This window comes from Trifolium pratense, linkage group LG5, assembly GCF_020283565.1.
Source record: "Trifolium pratense cultivar HEN17-A07 linkage group LG5, ARS_RC_1.1, whole genome shotgun sequence".
Classification (NCBI taxonomy): Eukaryota; Viridiplantae; Streptophyta; class Magnoliopsida; order Fabales; family Fabaceae; genus Trifolium; species Trifolium pratense.
Genome location: NC_060063.1, coordinates 57,595,922 through 57,619,967, shown reverse-complemented (window position 1 = coordinate 57,619,967; position 24,046 = coordinate 57,595,922). Strand labels below are relative to the sequence as shown.

The 24,046-nt window shown below is 32.7% G+C and overlaps 2 protein-coding genes across 4 annotated transcripts; both read right to left on the bottom strand.

The window, feature by feature from the left end:
* Positions 1-3,381: 3,381 nt before the first annotated feature.
* LOC123883424 (RGG repeats nuclear RNA binding protein A-like) lies at positions 3,382-7,079 on the bottom strand. The gene is made up of 7 exons (XM_045932230.1): positions 6,593-7,079; positions 5,475-5,799; positions 5,309-5,374; positions 5,057-5,192; positions 4,514-4,669; positions 4,361-4,414; positions 3,382-3,891 (listed from the first exon to the last, which is right to left on the bottom strand). The coding sequence occupies exons 1-7, from the start codon at positions 6,771-6,773 to the stop codon at positions 3,694-3,696; spliced, it is 1,116 nt and encodes a 371-aa protein (XP_045788186.1). The 5' UTR covers positions 6,774-7,079; the 3' UTR covers positions 3,382-3,693.
* Positions 7,080-8,511: 1,432 nt separating this feature from the next.
* LOC123883423 (glycine--tRNA ligase, chloroplastic/mitochondrial 2) lies at positions 8,512-23,073 on the bottom strand. Of its 3 annotated transcripts, XM_045932228.1 has the most exons (36): positions 22,695-23,073; positions 22,555-22,605; positions 21,759-21,826; positions 20,905-20,986; positions 20,731-20,794; positions 19,934-19,989; positions 19,748-19,825; positions 19,432-19,506; positions 19,038-19,108; positions 17,893-18,009; positions 17,674-17,775; positions 17,265-17,391; positions 16,322-16,405; positions 15,969-16,055; positions 15,176-15,277; positions 15,029-15,092; positions 14,459-14,514; positions 14,254-14,325; positions 13,896-13,978; positions 13,458-13,506; positions 13,037-13,099; positions 12,864-12,953; positions 12,698-12,784; positions 12,486-12,557; positions 12,335-12,393; positions 11,872-11,965; positions 11,299-11,517; positions 11,063-11,157; positions 10,823-10,913; positions 10,591-10,695; positions 10,476-10,514; positions 10,139-10,228; positions 9,485-9,586; positions 9,309-9,390; positions 9,034-9,119; positions 8,512-8,921 (listed from the first exon to the last, which is right to left on the bottom strand). In XM_045932228.1, the coding sequence occupies exons 1-36, from the start codon at positions 22,938-22,940 to the stop codon at positions 8,823-8,825; spliced, it is 3,207 nt and encodes a 1,068-aa protein (XP_045788184.1). In that variant the 5' UTR covers positions 22,941-23,073; the 3' UTR covers positions 8,512-8,822. The 3 variants fall into 3 exon arrangements, with proteins under 3 accessions (XP_045788184.1, XP_045788185.1, XP_045788183.1); XM_045932229.1 differs by lacking the exon at positions 22,695-23,073 and having other exon boundaries at positions 8,625-8,921; positions 21,742-21,826; positions 22,555-22,574; XM_045932227.1 differs by having other exon boundaries at positions 8,640-8,921; positions 11,063-11,517; positions 22,695-22,961.
* Positions 23,074-24,046: the final 973 nt, after the last annotated feature.

The following is a 24,046-nucleotide window of genomic DNA, read 5'->3' as shown; positions in this document are numbered from 1 at the left end:
TTTGCATCTACTTATGACTTTGAAAATGTAATGATTCACAATTAGAAATCAACATGAACTCTCAAACAATGACACTGCTTTAGTTGAAAATGGCTTCTCTTTAACCTTTATTGCTCCAAATTTAGCTCTAGTTTGAAAATCCAAATTCACAAGCAAGTCATCATAAAACTCACCCAAGCACTATAATATATTTTCCTTTATTGTTGTAATGTTAACCTTAAAGTTGTAGTATAAGGTGTTGTTGCTTGTGAGATTGAACTACATGAGGGAGACATTTTGACCTCTAATAAAAAGGTTCTCATAAAAAAGGGTTCACCTTAACTATATATCTTTCAATATCCCATTTTACCTTTAATAAATATATCTTTCACCTTAACTATATATCTTTCAATATCCCATTTTAGTTATCAAATATCAATAATTTTCCTTGAAGTTCTCATAAAAACGTTCACCTTAACTATATATCTTTCAATATCCCATTTTACCTCTAATAAAGGGTATACATTTTGACCAAAAAAAAAGGGTATACATTTGTTGCCTCTGTTTTGTGGAGAATTCCTTTTCATTAAGGGCATACATATATGTTTTCCTCTCTTTAAATTCATTCTTGATGAAATGAAGCTGCCACCTACTGAGAATTATATATTGAAAAGCTTCAATCATGACTCAAACACAAGTGTGCATGCATATATGCTTGCTAGTTGCTACAGAATCAGGGAAATTTATTGAGGGTGGCGAAAATATAACACAAAATAAACATCAACAAAAAAAAAATAACTGAAACAACCAAAACAACACCTTAGAATTTTGGCATTTTTACCAGTTGATTAATTTATATTCCTTTTATAATAATCAATTGGTCAACCTTAATATTTAACACTATGGTTCCCAAAAACATATGCCACGGCTCAACAACAAAGATGAAGCCAAGAAATCATAAAAGATATCATTACATAGCCATATGAATGTGGAGTCTTGGAGTTGGATATCACCTTAATTAGGCTGTATCATTTATTTTAATAGATAATATTCATTCCTTTAAAGTTGTGCAATTAATTAGCTAGTCAACCTTAAACCACAATCATAAAAAGAAATAATATGTAACACTATGGCTCCACACCACATGGTTTTCACCTACTATTATACCATATTTTTGAGAAAAAAAATTTGTCACGCAAACTCATAATTAATTCATTCACTTTTAATTTAAGGAAATTAATGGTTCTATAAATTTGAGTGATTTGAAGTCAGTTACATTCCATGCAAAACAATACTAATAAGAAAAGAAAAGAAAAATACTCATTATTATTCATATATCACTATGGGAAAAATCATTGTTTCACTTGTTCTAATTCTCCTTGTTGTGGCAATGTTTGTTGATGGTTATGGTGCTGAGGGTGTTGGAACACCAAAGAAAGAAGATGATGTCTATAATTCTCAAAAGTTTGGACAGTGTATTGATTGTACCATTTTCTATAATTGGTGTCTGCTTAATCCTTTCCTTTGTCCTACGTATCATCACTTTTGTCCTTCTAATGGTAACAATATTGCACCTACTAGCAGTGAGGCTCTTCCATGATCAGAGATATTCAAGTCATGGCTTGTTTCAGTTATCAATCTATCTATATATAATAATATATCTAAAATAATAATATTATTGTGACTAAGAGGGTATTTTACATCACATTTATAGCTAAATAAATAACCTTCATAGGCAGAGCAGGGTCTCTTCTTGGGGTATATGTCTTGTGGAGGATATATATATATAATATAATTTACTTTTGTGTGTGACTTTGTATTATGGTGCCATGTTATTATGGTTTTATAAATAAAAGTAATTAATTACTACTTGTCCTTAATTTGCAACTTCAAAACCGAATCTTCAATAGCTTTTGTTCCGTGTGGCACAAAGAAAACCTTAATTTGTCCTTAATTTACATGAAGACACATAAATTGTTTTTTTTTTTTCTATACAAGCAATCACATTCAACAGAAGATTTTTATTCTAAGGAAGCCATGACATTCAGCAGATTTAGGCCGTACGATCTTGATCACTCAGAATTTTATATTAAAATAAAAAACTATTTAAAATATAAATCATCTCATCTTGATCAGACGGTTCACAATCGCCGACTGCATGCAGTCATGACTACAGTTAATTTGATTTTGTCAGGTACAATTATGCTACACCAGAGTTGTATTTGAAAAGATAATTTGATCAAGTAAATTTGTTTGCTTTATCTGAAGTAAACATCAAAATCGTTAGAAATGGAACATTGAATGAGAGAAACAAAGATGTTATACCTGAATTTGAGTGTCTCTAATACATTTTCAACAACACTCTTAACAAATATACACGACACATGCGACAGACTATTCTGAATCAAGCATAAACATTCTCCCACTCTCATTCTTGACAATAAGAGATGGTTCTACTTTCACATCATGCGATGATTGCACTTCCTCTTCAGGTGATGGCTCTGGCTCCATTTTTGCGTTTGTAGATGGATCATATATTAGATAGATAGCCATCACCTTAATAGTAAATCCATGACCAATCAAAATTGCTTCACAACTATTATGTGAATGCAAGAGAATAAAAAAAATATTACCATGTCGGTATGTGCACAGTGATCACACTCACACTTATTTTAAAACGGAGGGAGTATATTTTTTGTGACGGTTTCATTCTTTTCAATTGTAGTAAGTACCAAACCAAACACAGCATATAATTTAAGTTTTCAATTTTTGAGGTGGCTCGTTGAAAACTTGAACAGTGGGAAATAAGTACATTGACTCGTCACCATCAAGGTGTGCTTATTTTATGAAGATTATTGTTTATTGATGAATACATGTGACTGCAATACCCTCAGCACTGAACAGTGATGGCACTATATAAAGCCAATAGGCTGGGAAGCCAACTCCCGAACCCGAGTCGAAAAAAGATGAGGCTTAGAACCCTGGTGTGACTACAATATCATCAATGACCACAATACTTTCTAAAGTTTGGGGAGGAAAGAGGAAGGCTTTAAGAAAAAGAAAGGAAATGAATGAGGGGATTTTGGCGTAACAAAAACGCTCTATTTGAATACAAAAACGTTCTTTGAACTCGCGGTTTTAACACGCTGATGCATTCTCAATCTCTAATTAAGAGGAAAGTTTATAACATCACATCTAAATGCTTTTAGATTAACATTAATAAGTAAAAGAAAATCATTGATTATTAAAATAATAATCTACTTTAGTATCTTAAGTAAGCAATTTCAAAGTTAAATTCTCTAACAGGAGCCAAGCATGAACTAGCTCCATAAAACATTCAGTGGATATCTAAAAATCATATATCACATCATCAAGGTGGATTAAAGAGAAAGACCAACAAAATTGAGAATTCAATCTATAAATAAAACTAAACTCAAAAAAACATTTTTTTTTGTCTTGTCACCATATAGCCCCCCAAATATCAAAACACAGCAAAACATAACAATAAAAGGAAAAAGACTACAAAGGACTGTATGAAGAACAATCTAAATTTACATCAAAATGTTAAATAAACTTTCTAACTCAAGAGAATCCAATAACCAAAGTTGTCTTAAGAAGTTTAAGAGAAAAAAAAATGTCTTAAAAGAAGTTCAAAGAAGAAAACCCAAAATTGAAGGTAAATAAAGGGATAGGGGGAAATGGTACTGAAATATCTCACTTGCCACCACCCAAGGTTGGGAATTGCCCAGGATCCTCAATGGATGGGGCTGGGACATTGCTGTAAGCATTTCCACCATAACCTCCTCCTCTTGAACCACCACGGCCGCCACGTCCTCCACGGCCACCACGTCCACCTGGGTTGTAATACTTCTCTCCTTCAGCAGGCTTCAGAAACTCATTAATGCTCAAGGCCTAAGAATATCAAGTCATAAAAGGAAAAGCATATTAGTTACGAGAAAAGAAAAATAGGTGATTAATGACATAATAACAAAAGCAAAATTAGAGAAAGCATAACATATAGTAGTATCGATTATTGATTACAAATTAAAACATCACAGTTATGTCATTAGAAACATTTTAAGAGACGTGTCATGGAATACAATTACCATGGTCTTCATACAGGATATAAAGTTAAAACACCAATTTTAATATCAACTAACAGAATGAAGGTTTTTCCTCACATTTTATCATCTCATATATCCACCACTATTATAGGAGTATTATCATATTTCAAAAACTTTATTTCATAAATGAAAACAGTTAGTAACCCTTGAAAATATAAATATTGGAAGTAGGTAATTTTGATAATAAATCAGAAGAAATTGGTCACTCATGGAGATAAATAAAAGCAATGAAAGATGAAAAAATATCATAGTCGCACCTTCTTTGCCTTCTCTTTCTCAAAAGCATCTTTGCGTTTGTCCTTGTCAGATCCCTGGGAAGAAAATTGGAAAATATAAATACATCTATGTACATTATCAATAACGTAATATAAACTGCAAATTAGAAGCATTTGATGGGCGAAGAAGCTAACCAGTTTAGCAAAGATCTCGTCATTCTCTTTCTTGCATGAAAGTGGCTTCATGGATTCAAACTCCTTAGTATCCACCTTTCTTCCTTCAGTCTTGAGTGCCTGAAGGGCTTTCCTTTTCTCTTCCAGCACTTTCTCATATTCTTCCAATGTCATCTCCTATCACACAGTTGAAGTTCCGTTAAGCAAAGGACAAACAACGGAATATATAATACAAGTCTCAAATATAAAACACAATAATCAGAAAAGCATAAAAGAAAGAATAAAAACTACAGCTCAAGTCCCAAAAACTTTTAAATAGGATATAAAGTAAACCAGTACTGGACGAAAACATCAATTCATGCCAAATAAGCAATTCTGTTTTAGAATAAATAAAAGCAATCCAAACCATTCAGCAAGATTCATTAACAGACAATCAAAGTAGAATCTGATTTGTATGATTTATCATTCAATCAAAAGACAAATCTCGTTTATCTCGTGATAATGAGATGCAGAAAGCTGAAGATTCAAGGCAATTGGAGAAAGCATTAAATAATAGTCATTCACCTTATCCTCAGGCTCCTTCTCTTCAGCTTCATTAGCAGGAGCATCCTTGTTTCCTTCAGCTGTGGCATCTTCGTTGCCAGCAGGCTTCTCCTCAGCCACATTCTTTTCAGGCTCATTTGACACTTCCTCAGTCACCCTAAGAAAATTAATAATAAAACCAAAGTTATAAACAACCACAACCAATGAAAACAAAAAACAAATCTACAAAAGAATTCATGATAAATACAAATAAATAATTGCTTCTTAGCTTACTGGGCAATTTCATCAGATTGAGTTCCCCAATTGCCTCGTCCAGCACCTTCACGTTTGAAACCACCACTGCAAATTGAACAATTGATATCAGCAAAGGTAGAAAAATAAGTTGGAAAAAAAAAAACTAATACGAAAGAGTATTTCGAGTCAATATTTTTGACATTACCCTCGTCCACTTCCACTGTGGCGATCAAATGTCCTACGTGGGCGGCCTTCTTCACCAGCTTCACCATTGCTGAAACCTCCACGGCGGCGCTCGCCTCCAACACGATAAGGAGCACGTGGTGCACCATAACCTCGTCTCTCAGTGGGATTCCCAGAATCTCCTTCGAAAGAGCCTTGATTAGCAGGAGGAGCAGGCAATGAGTTATCATCATTGGAAAAGTCACGGCCATAGCCGCCGCCACCGCTACCGCCGCCACCGCGACCTCGTCCAAATCCACGTCCGCCTCCACGGCCACCACGAGAAGGCTCATTTCTGGCCTCCCTCACTATCACCACAAAGAAAAGAAATACATCAACATCAACATATAAGAAAGGAAAGCAACACAATAAACATCATCTACACAATGTCAATTTAACAATCAATGTAACAGCGCATGAAATTACATAAAAAGTTCACCAATACCAGAGGAATGAATAGTTAGACTAACAAATCAAACTATTTCATCTTCCAATTCTAGTTATCACAAAAGTAAACAAAATTGCATTTATTAACTTTCAAAAAAGAAACCTCACTTTTGAAATAGTCATGGACGAAAGTAGTATAACACAACCATCCCAAGTATATCAAATACACATCAGATAATAAAGGCATGTTCAACAACACACACACATACATACGTGAACACAACAACACTTATGTCATCAGATTCATAACAATCTCTATCCCACCACATATACTAATCATTGACAACAACTAATAAACTAATAAATCCATAATTATATACCAAAAATGAAACACAGTCAACAAAAAGAATAAACCAATTACAATTATCAAAGCCCACATTTTCTACAACAAAATACAGATAAATTAAATCACCCAAATTATAACTACATAAGAAAAGCATCAATTTTTATGTGAATGAAATGAAAAACTATTGAAACACTAATGAATCAATAAATCATAAAACCTATTAATACAATCAACAACAATACAATAAACCATCAAAAGCCCACATTTCATAACACAAAAAACAGATAGAAATTAAATTAAAGAATAAATTTTTATAACCTAAAAACAAAAAAGATTAAAACTTTATAGAGATGAAATTGAAAACTAACCAGCCTGAGAAGGAGGAAGGGGTTTGGAAGGTAACTGGGCTGCCTTCTTAGGAGCAGCCTGCTTGCCTTGTTCAGTCCCCTTTTTGGGTGCCGCCGCCGCTTTCAGTTGTTCAGCAGCAATCAACTGTGAAGGGTCTTCAGCATCATCACCCAACAAATCAAAAGGGTTAATTGTCGCCATTTTCAACACAAACAAAATAACAACAAAAAACCCTTGTTATTCAATGTTTTTTTATCTGGTTTTTTTGGTGATTGATACTAACAGGAGATGAAATCCATAAGAAGAATATTCAGATCGAAAAGGGATTGAAGGAATTAGGGAAAGGAAGAAGAAGAAAGGAAAGGGGATAGTGAAGTGAATGAAAACCCTAGCCGCACAGAGAGGAAGAAGAACAAGAGAGTGACAACAACAACAACAACCTAATCTCTAAACACACTCACAATTTATTTATATTTGTTTTTTTGGAAGTGTAGACAAACTTTTATTATTTATATTTTTTATTTTTTATTATTATTTATCAAGTTTAGTGTTTTTTTTTTTTTTAAGGTATCAAGTTTAGTGCATAGTGCTTATTAGTACATATATTGGGATAAAAAAATAATCTCTGTTGTAGTAATATTGGGATAAAAAATTAATGATTTTTTTTTAAACAAATAATCAATGATTTTTAGTTCTATAATAATAATTACCAAATTTAGGGTTTGACTAAAAATAAATTACCAAATTTAGGGTTAAACTTGTAGGCAAAAAATAAAAAAATTATAAGACCAAATTACGGTTGAACTTGTAGGCAAAAAGTTTTTTATTTGTAATTTTTTAGTTAATTATTAATTTTGACACTTTTTCTGTTAAAAACGCTAGAATTAAAGTCGTTAGAGGTCCGTCTCGTGAGTTTAGTTCAGTTGACAGTGATATTGAATTTTATATGCAGGAGGTCGGGGTTCGAACTCCGGTCATTCCACTTATTCATCTTAATGGTGAAATATTTAATTACTAGACTACTTGACAAAATAAAAAGTCGCTAAGATCCTAGGATCGATTCTCAACTCAATTTTTTTTTGTAAGTGATTCTTTGTTGTAAAAAAAATGCTAGAATTATTGTTCAAGAGTTAGATAGATGAGTAATGCTTTGAAATTTTCATGGTTTTAGTTTAGTTTTGTTTTGAGTAAAGTAAAGGTATCTTCCACATTCAACATTTTTATTTAATGATTAGAAATTTTACTCTTAAATTGGATAAGTGAAATGATCGGAATTTGAACTCTAACTTTTTGCATATATAATATAATATTTCTACCGACTAAACTAAACTTACGGGACATCCAACAAATATTTTTTAATACACCACACTAATTAGAGATAGAAAATTTGTAACAAAAAAAAATAGAGATAGAAACTCATAACCAAATAATTAAGAGATTCATTTTTAGGACAATAAGTAATTAAGAGTTCAAACTTCAAAGTATCTACTATTTATCCCACATCTTGTGTGTTTGATGGTTTTAGTTTTTTATTTTTTTAAATGTTGTCAATTATTTGTATGCCAAAAAGAAGATATTTTAACGATTTACACCAAAGACGATATTTCAATTATTTACAACTATTTGATATTTTTTCAGTCAACAAGCATAAATTATTTGATTGTTTTGGTCAAAAAATTATATTTAAGCTTAATTTTTTTTTTTTGTAAGGTAGTTGATATGTTTGTTCACAAGTCTTATTTTGTACTCTTTTTATTTGAAAAAATGAGTCCTAAATCGTCTTAACAACCCAATTTACAACAAATGAACACCGTTGAATAACTTAACAAGACTCCAAACTCTATTAGATTCCAAAGAGATTAGTCTCGACTTTCATCGCATCATACCATAAATTTGTTTTCTACCTGTGAAAATATTTCAGTATCATTTTCAGCACCAATTTGTAGAGGGACTATTACACAAATACTATGTAATTATTAAGTATTAATAACTTTTTCACTCTAATAGATCCCACTACAAAAAAAAAATTGCTGACCAAAAAAAAATGAAAAAACTAGAAATAGGTGATTCATGACAATAATAACCTGAATAGATATTTTTCCAAGATTTAAAAAAGTTTATACTTTAGTCAAAAAAATGTTTATACTAATTTTTGTTACTCATATTGAAGAATATTACAAATGAACTATATAATACATTCCACAAATTTACATTCAACTGGACTAAATAATCTATATGATTTGCCAATCCTTAAAATCCTGGTAACAATGTAAGGTCTGCAATTCCTTTAGGTAGTTCAGCTATTCCTTTTAGCAGAGCTAGCCTGTTATTTCTGATCTTAGCATCATCCTAAATCACACCGAAAACAAATTTGAGTACTGTATTTCAAATTGCAAACAATGTAGAAGACAAACATTATAGTAAAAAATACAATTTAAAGCGATATGAATAACTAACATACCACCATTACGAAGACATTATTAAAGAAATCTTCAAGCGGTTGAATAAGCTGGGATGAAATTTCCACAAAATCGTCAATGTCAAGACCTGTATTGAGAAGAAAATTTAGATATCCTAATACATAAGTAAAATGAAGAGGGGAAAAATCAATGTTCCATGTAAAAGAAATTAGTCACGTTCGGATAAAATACCGAGGATTGCATTAACATAAAATGGAACTACATTACTTCATCCTTTTCTTAAACTATATTCCGCTATGGATTTATGACAACTTACCGGGATTGATACTCTTTTTAACTGACGAAAATGCGTTCCACAAAACTCTCTCTTCATTTGTCTCAAAGGCAGACTCATCCACCTAATATTGTAACAGGGAAAAAAAGTGTCATTCATGAACATTCAATAATTACAAATAAACTTGCAATTGATAAAAACAAGGGGGGGAAAATTACCTCGGTGTGACACTCAATTTCCTTCCCACGGACAATTCTAGTTGGGCGAGAGTATGCTTCAACTACTTTAGGGAAAAGCTCGCCTTTTGATAATTCTTCCATCTAAATAAATCACTGAATATCATTAGGAATACATTTATACTCTTCAAAAGTACTAAAAGTTAAAGATGATTCATTTTTTTTTTTGTTCTAAAGTTAAAGATGATACTATTTGCAAAGGAATTCATTTGTTAAAAAAAAATAGTAAGTTTAGAACCTGAAGAGGCCCGAAAAAGAATGCTCGGTGAAAAGGCCAAAGAGGCTAATCAAAATAAATACTTTTTATAGTGAAAATCTAATCTAGGTGATAAGGATTGGATGTATCCTATGGGATTTTTGGGTGAAATAGTATCAATTTCTTGTGTGCTCTTATCCTTTTTATTTACATGTCGTCTTATTAACATCAACTCGTCAAAGGGGGAAATTCTGTACTAAACAGTTTTCTTTTAGCTAAAAGGTTTTCAAAGATCAAGTGTTCGACACAGTTGTTTGATTTGATTCAAGAGTCTGACTTTCTCAAAATCGCACGAATACTTTAGAAAATTCAAAGGTTCTGCTTCATACTAATGCTGTATCAAATGAAAGTATGAGATAAAATGAAAGATGTTTGCTTACTTTATATGCTGATTTTGCTGCTAGACAGGGAAAATTAGCTCTCTCTGCAAGGATGGAACGAACAATTTCTGCACTCACCCCCTTGTCTACCTGTTAACAAAATATAGCGGCATGGTCAAACTCACCTAGCATTTCTCAAAGAATGTATTTCATCAAAAACATTACTAATAAAACAATTGAGGTAATCTTCAAATCAGTCCTTTTTTAAGTTAATTTTTCTATACAATTGACCGCCGAGGTACAAAGAAAATTCATTCAATTAAATAACGGTGATAATATGAAATGTTGCATAACTGTAGCCAAGCAAAGAATTAATAATAATGAACATAACGCATACCAGAAATTGCTCTAATCTTCGAGTAACAAATTGACGTACCTAAAATAATATGACCATCAGCTTTCAATTTGTAAATAACTGCAAATTGAAATTTATACAAACAGAATCGACTTACTTCGTCTATTACTTGAGGATTTACTTTGATTGGCTGGACACCTGCTGCAAGTTCCAGAGCTTCTTTAAAATCTAGGTTTTTATTCTTTTCCACCAACAATTGCACCTGAAGAATATAGCGCAGAGTGTAAGACTTTATGTTTAATGTTTCTTATGGAAAACAAATTCTAAGAGAAACAAGAAAAGAACATGAATACAAATATAAATTAGATAGAATGCTATGCTATACTTACGAGACCATATGAGATTCTTCGTAGACCAAATGGATCATTTGTAGAACTAGGTTGACAGCCAGCGGTGAATAAACCTACCAGGCTATCTAATCTGCAGACATTTATCACATCATGTACGATGTAAAGCCATGCTGTTAGACTCAGTCAGAACAAGATTCATATTAAGGTATGAGTTCTATAGCAGATACAACTATTACTAGAATAAGCAGGAAAATATTCATATTAAGGAACCAGTTTTACCTATCCGCAATTGCCAAAACTATACCAGCGTCGCTTTTAGGAACTATGTCCCCAGAAAATCTAGGGAGTGTGATCTCAAACACGGCCTCTGCGGTCTGCAAGATTTGAAGTGAAAAGAAAAAGAAGAAAAAAATTGCAACACAATAAGTAGTTAGTAACCAAATAAGATGCAGTACTACAATAGCAAGGGTCGTGAAAACTGATATGACAAGGTCAGCCATGGCAAATTGAACAACCTGCTCAGAGTATCCATCTCGAAGGGCATAGTGACGCCCCATTACTCCTGAAAGTGCAGTAAATTCAGTGACAACTGATGTGGCAAGGTCAGACATGGCAAGTGAGGCAGCTTCCCGGATAGTTTGTTGTGTATCTTCATTGATATCCAGGAGGCAACTTAGCTTAGTAACCATGTTTTCAACACGAGTCATTTTGTCCAGCATGGTTCCAAGTTTCTCCTGTTTCATTCCATGTTACCAAAATAAACAACCGATGCTGAATGCTAAGCACTGTATTTTCAATATCTTTCGCTCATTAACGTTATTCTCTGAATTCCCTAACCTTAACCCTCATTTTCTTTTAGTTTTCTACATTTACCTTGTGAAAAAATATTTTAAAGGTAAAAAAATCTACAACTAGTATTATTCTGAGGTCTCGAACTTTTCCCCTTATTTTATTTTCAACATCAACATGAGAAACTATTTTTGCCTCATTTACAAGAAAATAAAATTAGAAAAGAATTAAAAAAACACCCTAGTAAAGAATAAAAGCTATCATCCAGCATTTATTTAGAACTTCAATATACAACTTACATGAAAGAGAATATTTTTCAGTTGCTCTCGGAATTCTGAAAACCTTTTACGAGTGTCCAACTCATAAAAGAACTTAGCATCTTCGTAGCGAGCCCTGCAAAGATAATAAAATTTGTGGTTAATGTGGAGGTCCATGAAACGTAATTGGATCCAACAGGTGCACAGGTTGAGGCTACATCTCGTTATCTATAAAATTCATTTCAAATCAACTGAATGTTAGTAACTTTGTTAAATTTAAAAAGTAGATTACTCTGATACTATTTTGTTTTCCAGTTATCAATATGTTTTAGTGGTTACTTGTTCACATAATATTATATATTTGGCGTATGCTATAGATACAAAATATGCATAATTAACCCACTAGCTTAAGCTTTTGGAGTGGTTGGTCCGTAACATGTCGTTAGACTCAGTCAGGACAAGATTCATTATATTATATATAAACAAGATCAAAACTTAAGAATACCTGAGCACGGCTTCATTTCCTTTCCTCACTGTAGCTTCATCAATTGCTCCATTTGCAACCTAGAAGAAAAAACCATTTGATTCAACAAATAACAAGTAAAAAAGAAAACATGTAGATATTATAGGGCATTAAATAATTGGAAATAACTTACAGCAATAAAGTAAGGCAGTAATTGTCCATTAGAATCGCATACAGCAAAATATTTCTGGTGTTTTTGCATAACCTGCAGGAGTACAATGATAAGCTTCTAGTTTCAATATTCTTCAAATTTTGCAGGTTTATATTGATAACGATTCAAGCAGTTTAATCCACAATAGTATAATAATCAACATGGAAAGGCATACTTTAAACTGAAGTGCTCACCATAGTCAAAAGATCCTTTGGAAGATCTAAGAAGGTTTCTTTAAACTTCCCAAGCACTGGAATAGGTGCCTCAACAAGATTTACAACCTAAAATAAAATGCAAATGAAAATTGTAAGAAGAGCAAATATGCAATAATACTGAGCAAAGGTAACATCCAAAACTCACCTCGTCAAGCAAACCTTTCGGAATCAGAATTTGGCCATTTACACTTTCTGCTAATGTATTAGATTGCTCTACAATTTTTTTCTTACGGTCCTGGCAAAAGTACCAATCTAGTCATATTTTAAAAATCTATGAATTGTAAACTGTTATATTTTGACAAACTTATCTAGACATACCTCAACTACAACATTGACTCCAGCATTTCGCATTGCAACTGAATAAGATTCTGCGTTTTCTATCTGCAAATTAAGTATGCGGTTTGTTATATAAAAGAAATTTTTTTATTAAGTTAGACCAAAGATGATTACAAAGAGTTAGGAGGGGAAGAGATGTTCCTTAAGAAAGAGAAAATAAAGAACACAATAGAGAATAAAACAAAGAATATGGCAGCTATTACACATGTACACAAATACGAAATTGGACTCGATGATACCGGATGTAATGAAGAATTGCTAATGCTTACACGATTACACCCATTAGTGTTATGGAGTAATTTTTAATAGTGAATTTCATCAATCAATCCATGTAGCCAAGTAGCCAACTAAGTATTAAATTAAAAGCATACGATCAATAGATTAAAATCATTTAGGCATGCACCTGGACAATAGCTGAAGTAGTATTACGAAGGCCGCAAGACGAATTTCCACTGCATAATACCAAATCAAATGTTATTTAATTTGGTTTAATATGGACAATCCAGGTATTATGATTATCACAGTTCAAGCATTTCATAGCATTAGATCCGTTGAATAAGAGAAAACAAATGCTATTTTCTGGAAGGCTTTCAGGTTTCAAAATCATCTCAAGAGACAAGGAAAGAGTTCTATATAGGCATATTACTACAGAAAAAGTTACAAATGAAGTTTTTTTTTTTTTTTTTGGTTTTCACCCTCTGGTTCCTGGGGAAGGGGGCCCTAGTAGTCCAGAGTTCGGGGCGAGTTCTGACATCAAGTGGTTCCAGTACAATGATGTCCAGTACAAATATACACTTTAAGGGGACAACAAAGTAAAGCAAATATCCAAAAAGTAAATTACCTCATTACACCAGCAAACCAAAATGGGACCACAACATCTCCATGCAAGGCCAAAATCCAACGGATAGGCCTGCTAAACATCACCTGTATATTAAAAGTATGGAAACATGTTAAAACCCTTGTTGCTATCATTCTTCTAAAGTTATAAAAAAAAGGGTAAATTTCATAACTATGTCTAGTATCCATGTGTTTTGTTGCTTAAGAGCACGTTATAAAAACGGTTCATGTGTTTTCACCTAAAAACTTTTGGGAGAGTTGATTCATAACATGATAACTTTCTTTTCTTGTTTCGTGACGTCTCAGAAGATAGAGTCAAGATGCATATAGAACCACAGTACACACTTAAAAAGCTAGCATACCTGTGAATTCCAACGCATTGTCTTTGGAAATGAAATTTTAGCAATAGTGGCAGGCAAATCTTCAGATAAAACCTGACAAGAGTAGAAAAAATTACCTTTAAGAAACACATACCACACCAGTATATGGTACTGACTTTTTTCCAAATAACACTATCAATAAAAACAAACTTAAAATGGCTAGATTTCAAAAATGAAGAATCGAAACCTCCAAAGCATGTCTTGAAGACTCTTTTATACGAGCATATACATATTCTGTTTTCCCTGCAAAATCAAGAAACCACATTGAAGTTCCTATTATATTGAGTTGGCTTGTGGTATAGCGGCATATTAACAGGAAAATTGATGAGTTACACATATTGAATTACAGTTCTTGAAACTCATATTAAAAGCTCAAGGATGTTCTAAAAGTGATAAGTTGACATTTTACAAAGCAGCAACTCATAAGGTAAGCAGCAACTAGTGGGAGGTAATAAAACTGAGCCATTTTTTCTTTCAATAAAGAATACTGTAATAGGTGAAAAAAGGTATAAAACAGGAAAACAAAACTCATATAAGATGAAAATATGGTCTGATGAGCACTTTCTTCGTAACCATTTGCATCAGAAGTGACATTTCAGGATTGTACCTTAGTTAATACTATATATATGTAACACTAACTCTTCTTGTGTTGTCAGTAGTGTACAATGAAAACCGAGAATAAAAAATAATATTTTGATGAGTAGGGTAAAAATAAACACATCCAAACCCACTAAACGTTTTGGCTCTGGATACTAACCATCAACCTTTCTGTATACCAAGTCCAGTGGAACAGAATTTTTACGGGAAAAACCCTCAGCAGCCTGACATAAGAAAACTAAATTAAAGCAGAATTCTTGAACCAAAATTCAGGATGTAATAAGAAAAATATAAACCACAATGAAACCTTTGTTGGATTTCCTTCTTGATCAAATGCTTTTGAAACAGGAGGACCTCGAACCTCAACCTCTTGTCCTGTTTGTTTTGTGATAAGATTTTCAACAGAAACCTGTGGATTTCATTCATAGCAGGGAACAGATAAATTACTATCATTTCTTGAGTGTTTCTAAAACTTGAAACTTTTACAATATAAGAATTGCAATGTGTATTTTTTTTCAATTATAGAACTTATGATTCTATCTACTAATCCTAAGTAGGAACTTAAAGAGAATTGGTACAAATAGGGTGAGAATTGAGGATATTGAAGCATATGTTTCTTTAACTAGTTATTGTGTTAATTCTAATATATCTAAAGTCGAAACAAAAGACCCGGAAAATAGAAGGAAAATTGGTTTTCCAAATGAATTTGTGGAAGTGGAGCCTTCATCAGTTGGGCGATGAGTTAGCACTTGGAGTTGGAATAGGGATTTGCAAGAAAAACTAAACACTAATCTAATTCTAAATTATCATATCAGAGAATATAACTATATATACTGTAGAGTGTACTATAAAAAGCAGAATTCCTAAGATTTTAATTTTACAAGATTTCAAATTGTTTTCCTTGTCTACAAACTTCAAGTGCAAAATAATAATGCATCACTTTTATCTTTTCTATTCTTTCATACTTATGTTTGTATTTTTCTGTGATGAGTAAGGAAAATCAACAATGCAGAAAATAGCACCTTCATCCTAGATCAACTATTACAAAAATGAAAAGCATCTATAAATAAGAATTGTGCTCAAAAAGTGAAGTACCGCACCACTAATCTCCTTGCGGTGCCAAAAACCTGCACTTCACCATGCTTTAACCTCTGTCGTTCCAGTAATTGCAATATTAAATCTTTCAGCTACAATAACCAACAGAGTATACTCAATATTGAACAATGATAGAGGCTAATAATATTTTAATAAAAAAACATAATGAGGGATGATAGTCGATGTATAGTGAAGGCGATGAAAACAGTCTGTATCAAAAAAAAAATGAAAGTGCTTAAAATCCAAAACAGAAATACGAAAAAGGTAAAAATATATTTGTCAATGAAAGAGAAGCTCCACAATTGATATATTGTAGGTAAAAATGTCATGATTTTAATCAGATGAAAATGAGCTATACTTGCTTGCTTGCATCAACAACATCTTGAGGTGGCAACTCTTCGGTTCCAATTTCAAGAACAAATGTTCTTGCATGATCATGAACCTGAAACCAAAGCTAGAATTTTACTTTATAGATAAAGTCAAACAATAATCAATAATAAAACGTGTACTCAATCCAGTAAGTTTGTTTTAAATTAATAAGCAAATCCAGTAATTGTAACATGAAAATCAGGATAGCAGTGTTCTTTAAAGCATGGATACCTAGAAATGCTTACAATATTGCTATTGAAAATGTGAATGAATTCATTATTTTAACTTTATGATTCCCGACATATATTTCAGAGGTAAATTTAGGATAGCTTTATAATTTATATTGCTTGATTACTCCAACTGAAGACACTCAAAGTAAAATCATGTTTCATATATTGATAATGTGATGCTTTTGATATCCAATAAGTTCAATGCCTACTCAATATTCTAATCAAATCTCCATTGATATCACACCAATAGTTTCCAATCAGGCAGTCATGACTTACACATCGCCAGAAACAAGCCACAAAAAACTACTTTTTAGTTGAAGCGGAACTTTCGAATATGGATTCAAATCTTAAGTTTTCAATCTCTGATGGAAATAAATCTCACACTAATTTTGTGCATAAATTTGATTAGGAAGAGTACATGCAAGGAGTAAACTCCAAACCATATCATCATAAAGGCTCTAATAGCATTGCAAGGCAAGGACAAGTACCAACTTCCCAATAAATTTAAATTAAAGATGAAGGGCCAACCATTTATATCTATATCACTGACAAGTAACCCAAAAATGAAAGATCAATGAATGAATCAAGATAAAATTGAGATAAAACTGTTTAGCTGATCAGCAATAGCGTTTCCAAAATATTAGCAGAACCAAAGATTTAGGCAAGATAAGGTGATTGCGTGACCCATCTATGCAAACTAACCTTCTCACATGCAGCCTTCAAAACATCTTTTGGCACTGCATACTGATCAGGTTCTGAGATGAAACCAAGGGGGAAGCCAAGCATCTCCCTAGTCTTCAACCAAAGTTGGGCACACTGGCGAGCTAAACTGAGGAAAACCAAGATGAAGAAAAGCATCATGAAATGTACAAAAATCGTGACAACTTGTAATGAAGGTAATGATTAAGGGATCACAATAGCAACTTTGGGGTGGGCAGCTGCCTTCATTGCAAATTCCTGTGCATCTGCCCATCATCCCATGCCTTATTGAATTGCAAAACATATAAAAATTTGCAGATGCCCATTGCAACTTTGGGCTGCCTTATCAAAATGATAAAAAGTTCCTACATGTATTCAAGTTACAAATTACAAATCAGGCAACAAGCAATACCTGCGCATCCGACCAAAATATCGAGCACGCTCAGTTACTCCAACAAAGCCTCTGGCATCTAAAATATTAAAAGCATGAGATGTTTTCAGAAGCTGATCATACCTAGCATGTAGTCACAAAACATACGTCAGAAGTAAAATTACTGGAAAAAGAGAAAGCACGTTAAATAGGCAATGAGGCTAAGAAATATGATAAATATATAAAATGGCATAGACATACGCAGGGATCGCAAGGCCTGAAGAAAGTAAACGACGAGATTCCTCCTCAAAGAAATCAAAATGTTTTTGAAGATGATCAACACTAGCATGCTCCAAGTAATACGCACTCATTTCCTTTCTAGAATAGAAAGCAAAATATTATCACCATCATTAGACAATGCAGTCAAGATTAACAAAACACAAATAATAGATCAATAGTTTTAAGAATCTAAGCAAAAGTACCGCAAGTACACAGAGTGCCCTAAAGAGGCTAAGATTTGTTTATTTTAACAATCAATTAAAACATCAGCATTATATGCCCTAACTAACTTTGAATGTAAATACAGTATAATTGTGCATTCCTTCACATTTCAAGATTATTCAAATGGAATTATAATAAAGTGAACCAAAATCATCAATTGAAATGATGTTCTTTTCATCATCATTGTTAGTTACTGGGTTCCTTTTTCAATCTTCCAGCATCTAGTTATACTCTTCGGTAAAGGCTGTTTGACACCAAGACTTATGTATTCTTTCATTGTACAATAAAACTTTGTTGTGCTTCGGCAAAAAAAATGAAATCATGATGATGCATTATTAAAAAAAAAAAAGGAAGTGTAATACAGGTCAATTGTTTTGCTCTGTTTTTACTGTAATAATCGGTGGGGAACTAAGATTTTGATATAGAGGTCTTAAGTGATTGATGTAGGATTGTTCTCCTTATCCCCGTTTCAGCCTTTAGTTGTCAATTTCTTACTCTCTTCTGCCTTTTCCATAATCTAAGACTCTCTTGACCTAATGAGTTCAATGTTGTTTTGCTTGCTTTCCAATAGTTTGGTTCTCTTACAAGGATATATTATACTTCACTGACCTCTCTCTACTTTAAATCAGTTAATTGAAAGTAATTGCTTGCTTTAAAGTACTACAGTTTCCTTTTCAATTTTCCTTGTCCTTCTCTGTACTCTCTTGTTTTTAGCCAAAAGAATGGTCATCCAAAAATATTTTCCTCTCGTTTCATTTTTTGCATTATAAAAGTGAATGCCAAATTGAAGAAAACAAATGAAAAGAAAAATGCAACATTCATGATGGCAACTCCAACAATATTTCACCATAAAGAAAATAAAATCAAATGCAACTCAAAAACCAGTAGTTGGAATAGTAAAGTACTCATTCTCCAAGAACAATTCTCCGTAAGTGATTCCATCAGAGTATTTGATCTTTTTGAAGTGATCAACTCCCTGTCACAAAATTTTACGAAACTTTAGAAAGTTATTTAATGGATTGTAGAGAACGAGTGCAGGAAGAAAAACAGTAATCCCTCAAGTTGGTCCTCCAAAGTTAAATGTGTCACCGAATTAGTCCTTCAAAGATTTGATTGGTAATCCAATCTGTTATTTTTATATATCGCCACTTTAGCCCTTCAAAAAGATGAATATGGTCATTCTAGATCTTTGAGGAACTAAATTGGTTACAAATGTTTTTGGATGACTAATGTATTGGCGATTAAAACTTTGGACGCTCAAATTGAGAGTTTACTCAAAAAGAAAATCGGCCACCTTACCTGCAGTAACATGAGGATACGTTCCAGGCCATAAGTGATTTCTACTGATACTGGTGATAACGAGAGACTTCCAGCCTAGGGGAAGAACACGATGAAAACATACAAGTAAATGGTATAATCAAGAACCACTCCAACGGGATTTCAACAATTGAATTGACCAGACCTTAAAAGGTAACGTGTAATGAAATGATGATAAATAAATAGTATTTTCTTATAAAAAGTCTCCACTTTTTAATTTTTTTTCTTCGCAAGTAAATTGTCCTCCCTGTGCAAAACTACTAATATAGTAATATTTCTTGTAAGCAACAAAGCATACCTGCTGAAAGTAGGTAAATTGAGTAATCTCCATTCCATCCATCCAGATTTCCCATCCCAAACCCCAAGCACCAAGAACCTATATACATTCTTAATTAACATATCAATATGTAAATGATAACTTTACCAGCACAATTTTTTTATAAAAATAAAATGCATTTCAGTAAACCAAAACAAAAAATATTACCGGACTCTCCCAATTGTCCTCCACAAATCGTATATCATGTGCAGTAACATCAATACCTATCATAGATAAACTCCACAAGTTAAGACCCAGAGTTTAAAATGATAACCTATAGAAAGAAGTTCACAATATCCTTGCTGCTTTTTTCCATTTTGAGTAACTGATTAAACTAAAATTGTTTTATCATTTTTGCAATAATCAAGGGATACAAGTAATTTGGTTTCGATTGGAGCAGGGAGTGAGGCAGGGAGGTCCTTTATCATCTTTCCTGATAACTTTGGTTGCTGATGTTTTGAGTCACTTGTCAACAAAAGGTTGAGAGCAAGTTTCGATTAGAAGTCAGTCATTAGGTGGGAACAGAGAGAAGAGGTGTCAAATTTGCGGTTTGCAGATTATAATTCTCTTTTTCTTTTGCAAGACATGGATAATATTAAATGTCCGATCCTTTTTAAAATGATAGATGTCCGGTCGTTTTAGAAGTTGGCAAAGAGTGTCTCCCTAGTCCAATGCTGATGGAAGGGTTTAGGTCTCTTTAGATTGTATGGCTAAGGCAACCCCTCGACTTTTTATTGATTACTATGATTAGTCCTTCACTTGCAAATAAGAGTCACCATTATTAATAGAGAGGTAGATAGAGCGTGAGGGGAAGGGAGACCGTGCAACAAGATTAAGCAATTAAACTAACTTGTAAATCATCAACATAAAATCACAATAACCGAAAATTAAAATAGAGACAGCAATTTAACAGAAGAATATAGTCTATTTCTGGTGATTCAGAGAATATTAAACCATGTTACTACCTAAAGCTGAAAGGCTGCGGATAAAAAGGTCCTGTGAATTTCCAGGATCAGGCTTCAATATTACCTGAGTTCACAAACAACCAAGAAATCAATTATAGAAATGGCAGTAAGTTATCCTCGAAATGAAATTTAAAAACTTCAAATTCTGAATTTAAACATAGTATCAAAGTTGACCTGAAATTGAGTGTGTCTTTGGAGCCTATTTGGGTTTTCTCCATATCGACTATCATCAGGGCGGATGCTAGGTTCCACATACCTTTCATAAGGAAAAACAAAAACACCAGGAATTTCAAATCCAAAACCCTGACGCACCCCATTCATTATTAACAAGGATAACATAAATTAATAAATAAATAAAAACAAATAGCATCCTCTAGAATCTCAACTCTAGTAGGCTTAGAGGCAAAAAATTTCTCCTAAGATATTCTCATCCAGTTGCTTCTATAAATTTATATTAGGAAATGTTGGATGCTTGTTGTAAATAGTTTGTCTAATCCCTAAAATATAAGTCAATTCTCAAGTGACAGATCCTTATAATGAAGAGAAAGATCTCTAAAAAACAAAAGACTAAGCACTAACTTATTTTGCAATAATATTAGACTCTTTTTTTTTTTTGAAAAAGCTAAAATGAGATATATTACCACAACGGCCTTCCCAGCACAAGACGTGCCAAGATAGGCTACAAAAGTTTACAAAGAGTCATAGAAACAAAATCATAAACAAATCATACAAAGCCCAAAAATAATATTAGACTCTTAATTCTAACAAAATCATGATAATAACTAAGAAATATAGACACTAAACCTAAGAGATAATCTTAGACACTTTAAGATAATATCAAGATATTACAAAGAACTGTCTTATCATCTAACAGGACATACACACTTCTTCTAACTTATAGTCCTTTTTACTAGGAGGGAAAGGGAAAATGCATTCATTTCCAAAACTTTTTCCCAGGAAACTTGTTTGATGGATATTTTGGAAAATCGATGCACAAACCGATCAACTTACATCTAAAACATACTTACGCAACATTCCAAGGTTCTGGTCCGAGAACCCTTAAATATGTAAGAGGATTCATAGTCCCAGCTCCAACCTGCTCAAAGTAGCCAAAAGAAAAATATATCAAAGACAAACATTGTGCGAGTACAAATTAGTAAATGTAGCCAACATTCTGAAAACTTCTTTAGAACAGCTTTTGCAGACCAAAATTTAAAGTCATGCCTCATACAGCACATTAAGAACTTTAAAACAAATTGTTATCAGCAGCGGCTGTAGTAGAGTCCATTTGGATTGACTCATTTGAGCTTATATACTAACATCAGTCATGAGCACTTGTGACATTGTTTGGGAGAACTTACGAAAGTCCATAATCTGTTTTCAGCTTATTTCCATAAACTCTCCAGGATAGCTTAAGAAAACAGCTTATACCTTGTATGAAAATAGTTTAACTTTACTTTATCTTTTATTACATAAACAACTTATATATTAGCACTTATACGATAAGTGCTGCTATTTATAGCTGCTTAATTAAGTTGCTTATCCAAACAGGTCGTAGTAGTAGTAGTAGTAGTAGTAGTAGTAGTAGTAGTAGTAATGAGAATACTAATAAAACTAAAAAAAAAAACCAATTTAGAATAAGAGCTTTTTACCATTAGATGAGATTGACTACATAGGCGTAGCAAAACAAATGATGCGTAACATAACACAATCAAAGAAAGCTATACTATAATATCATATAAAGTAAGCACTAATGGCAATAAAGAAACAACTAGTTTACAAGAAAATTGAATAGATGAATAAGCAATTCAACAAATGAATTACCTCAGTATTGCTGCATTGCATTATGGAACATCCAACAGAAGCCCAATATTCCTACAACAACAAAAACAATAAAAGACTAGTTTTTTAAATTAAAAACTTCAATAAAAATTGACCCTTTTGAAATTGATTAAAGTTAAAACCTGAAGGCGTTGAATGGCTTGCTGAAAAGTAAGAGATGGAAGTTTTTGAGGAGAAGAAGAGGAAGAAGAATGGTGAGAGATAGAAGTTGAATGTGAAGGAGTGGTGGTGGCGGAGAGACTAGGAATAGTAGTGAAACGACGGCGGCGTAGGAGTGTGGAGTGGTGGAGGCGGTGGGTGGTGGTGGTGAGAGGTTTGAAAACGGAGATGACGAGTGGCAAAGCCATGATACTGATGCTCGTCATCATCTTCAACAACAACAACAGCACAAACACAGAGAGATAGGAATATAGGATTGGTTTTTGTTTAACCTTTTTCCACTTGTACAAAAAAACAAAACAAAACAACTCAAATCAGTATTTTTTGTATGAAACATGTACTAGGAATTTTTTACAGCGAATTGATTTTGATGAGTCATGTTTGTACTTTAGGCTCCGTTTGGTTGAGCGGAAAAAGAAGAGTAAGAAAAGAAAATTATGAATTTCAATAGATAAACTTTGACAAAAGTTAATTCACATTCATCTTTAGAATCCGTAATTTTTTTTTTCTTCTTCTTTCTTTTCGCTCAACTAAATGGACCATTAGATTAAAAATATAATTATTTTTTTGGTAGAAAGTCATGGTATACTTTAGGCTAAAATGTATATATTGTCTCTTTATTTTTTACTCAAATTATATAGTATTATTCAGGAAAATAATTATATAGAGTATATTACTAAAAATAATTGAAAAACAAATCTGGCATTTGAGTGGAATAATTTTTTTTAGTTTTACCGATGCGGATTATGATGTTTTTTTTTTCTAAATAATAAAAGTTTAACATAAAAAAGTTTACTCATTAAATCATGTTTTTCTACCAACTAATGTCTGTCTTTTCAATGTGTTTTGTTTTTACTTACATGTTTTTTGCGAATTTATTAGGTCACTCATCAAAAGAGTTATGCATGTTAAGCAGCCTTAACTTTAAGTTCTTGTGGTATGAGCTACCGAAAAAAAAAATATATCTTGTTGATAATAGCAGTAGAAAACAATTCTTATAAACTTTTTTTTGAAAAGACACAATTCTTATGACCTTATAATCTCTCTCATTCTGATGTAAATTTGGTTTGTTCATGCGTCTTTTTTTGCCTAGTTGTCAAGAGCTACTCACTATTCATGTTTATACACCAACAATCACTCCCCAACCTTGTCAGTCTTAGGCGTCACATGCCCACCATTTTATACTTGATTCAACCACAAACCACGTCGTACTAAGAGATGTCTGTTTCGATACCATTTGTAAATTCCATATTATCTTTAAGTATTGACGGTTGACCCTACAAACCAACATGTCTTTGAGTAAATTTTGTCCTCA

Coding starts and splice junctions, on each gene's coding strand:
- LOC123883424 (XM_045932230.1), bottom strand. CDS start 6,773: ATGGCGACAATTAACCCTTTTGATTTGTTGGGTGATGATGCTGAAGAC. Junction 4,670..5,056: donor AGAAGGAGCCTGAGGATAAG/GTGAATGACTAT, acceptor ACTGTGTGATAG/GAGATGACATTGGAAGAATA. Junction 4,415..4,513: donor ACGAGATCTTTGCTAAACTG/GTTAGCTTCTTC, acceptor TTTTCTTCCCAG/GGATCTGACAAGGACAAACG.
- LOC123883423 (XM_045932227.1), bottom strand. CDS start 22,940: ATGATGACGAGCATCAGTATCATGGCTTTGCCACTCGTCATCTCCGTT. Junction 19,990..20,730: donor CCGCAGCCTTTCAGCTTTAG/GTAGTAACATGG, acceptor TATCTATGATAG/GTATTGATGTTACTGCACAT. Junction 12,394..12,485: donor TACTGCCTTACTTTATTGCT/GTAAGTTATTTC, acceptor TTTTTCTTCTAG/GTTGCAAATGGAGCAATTGA.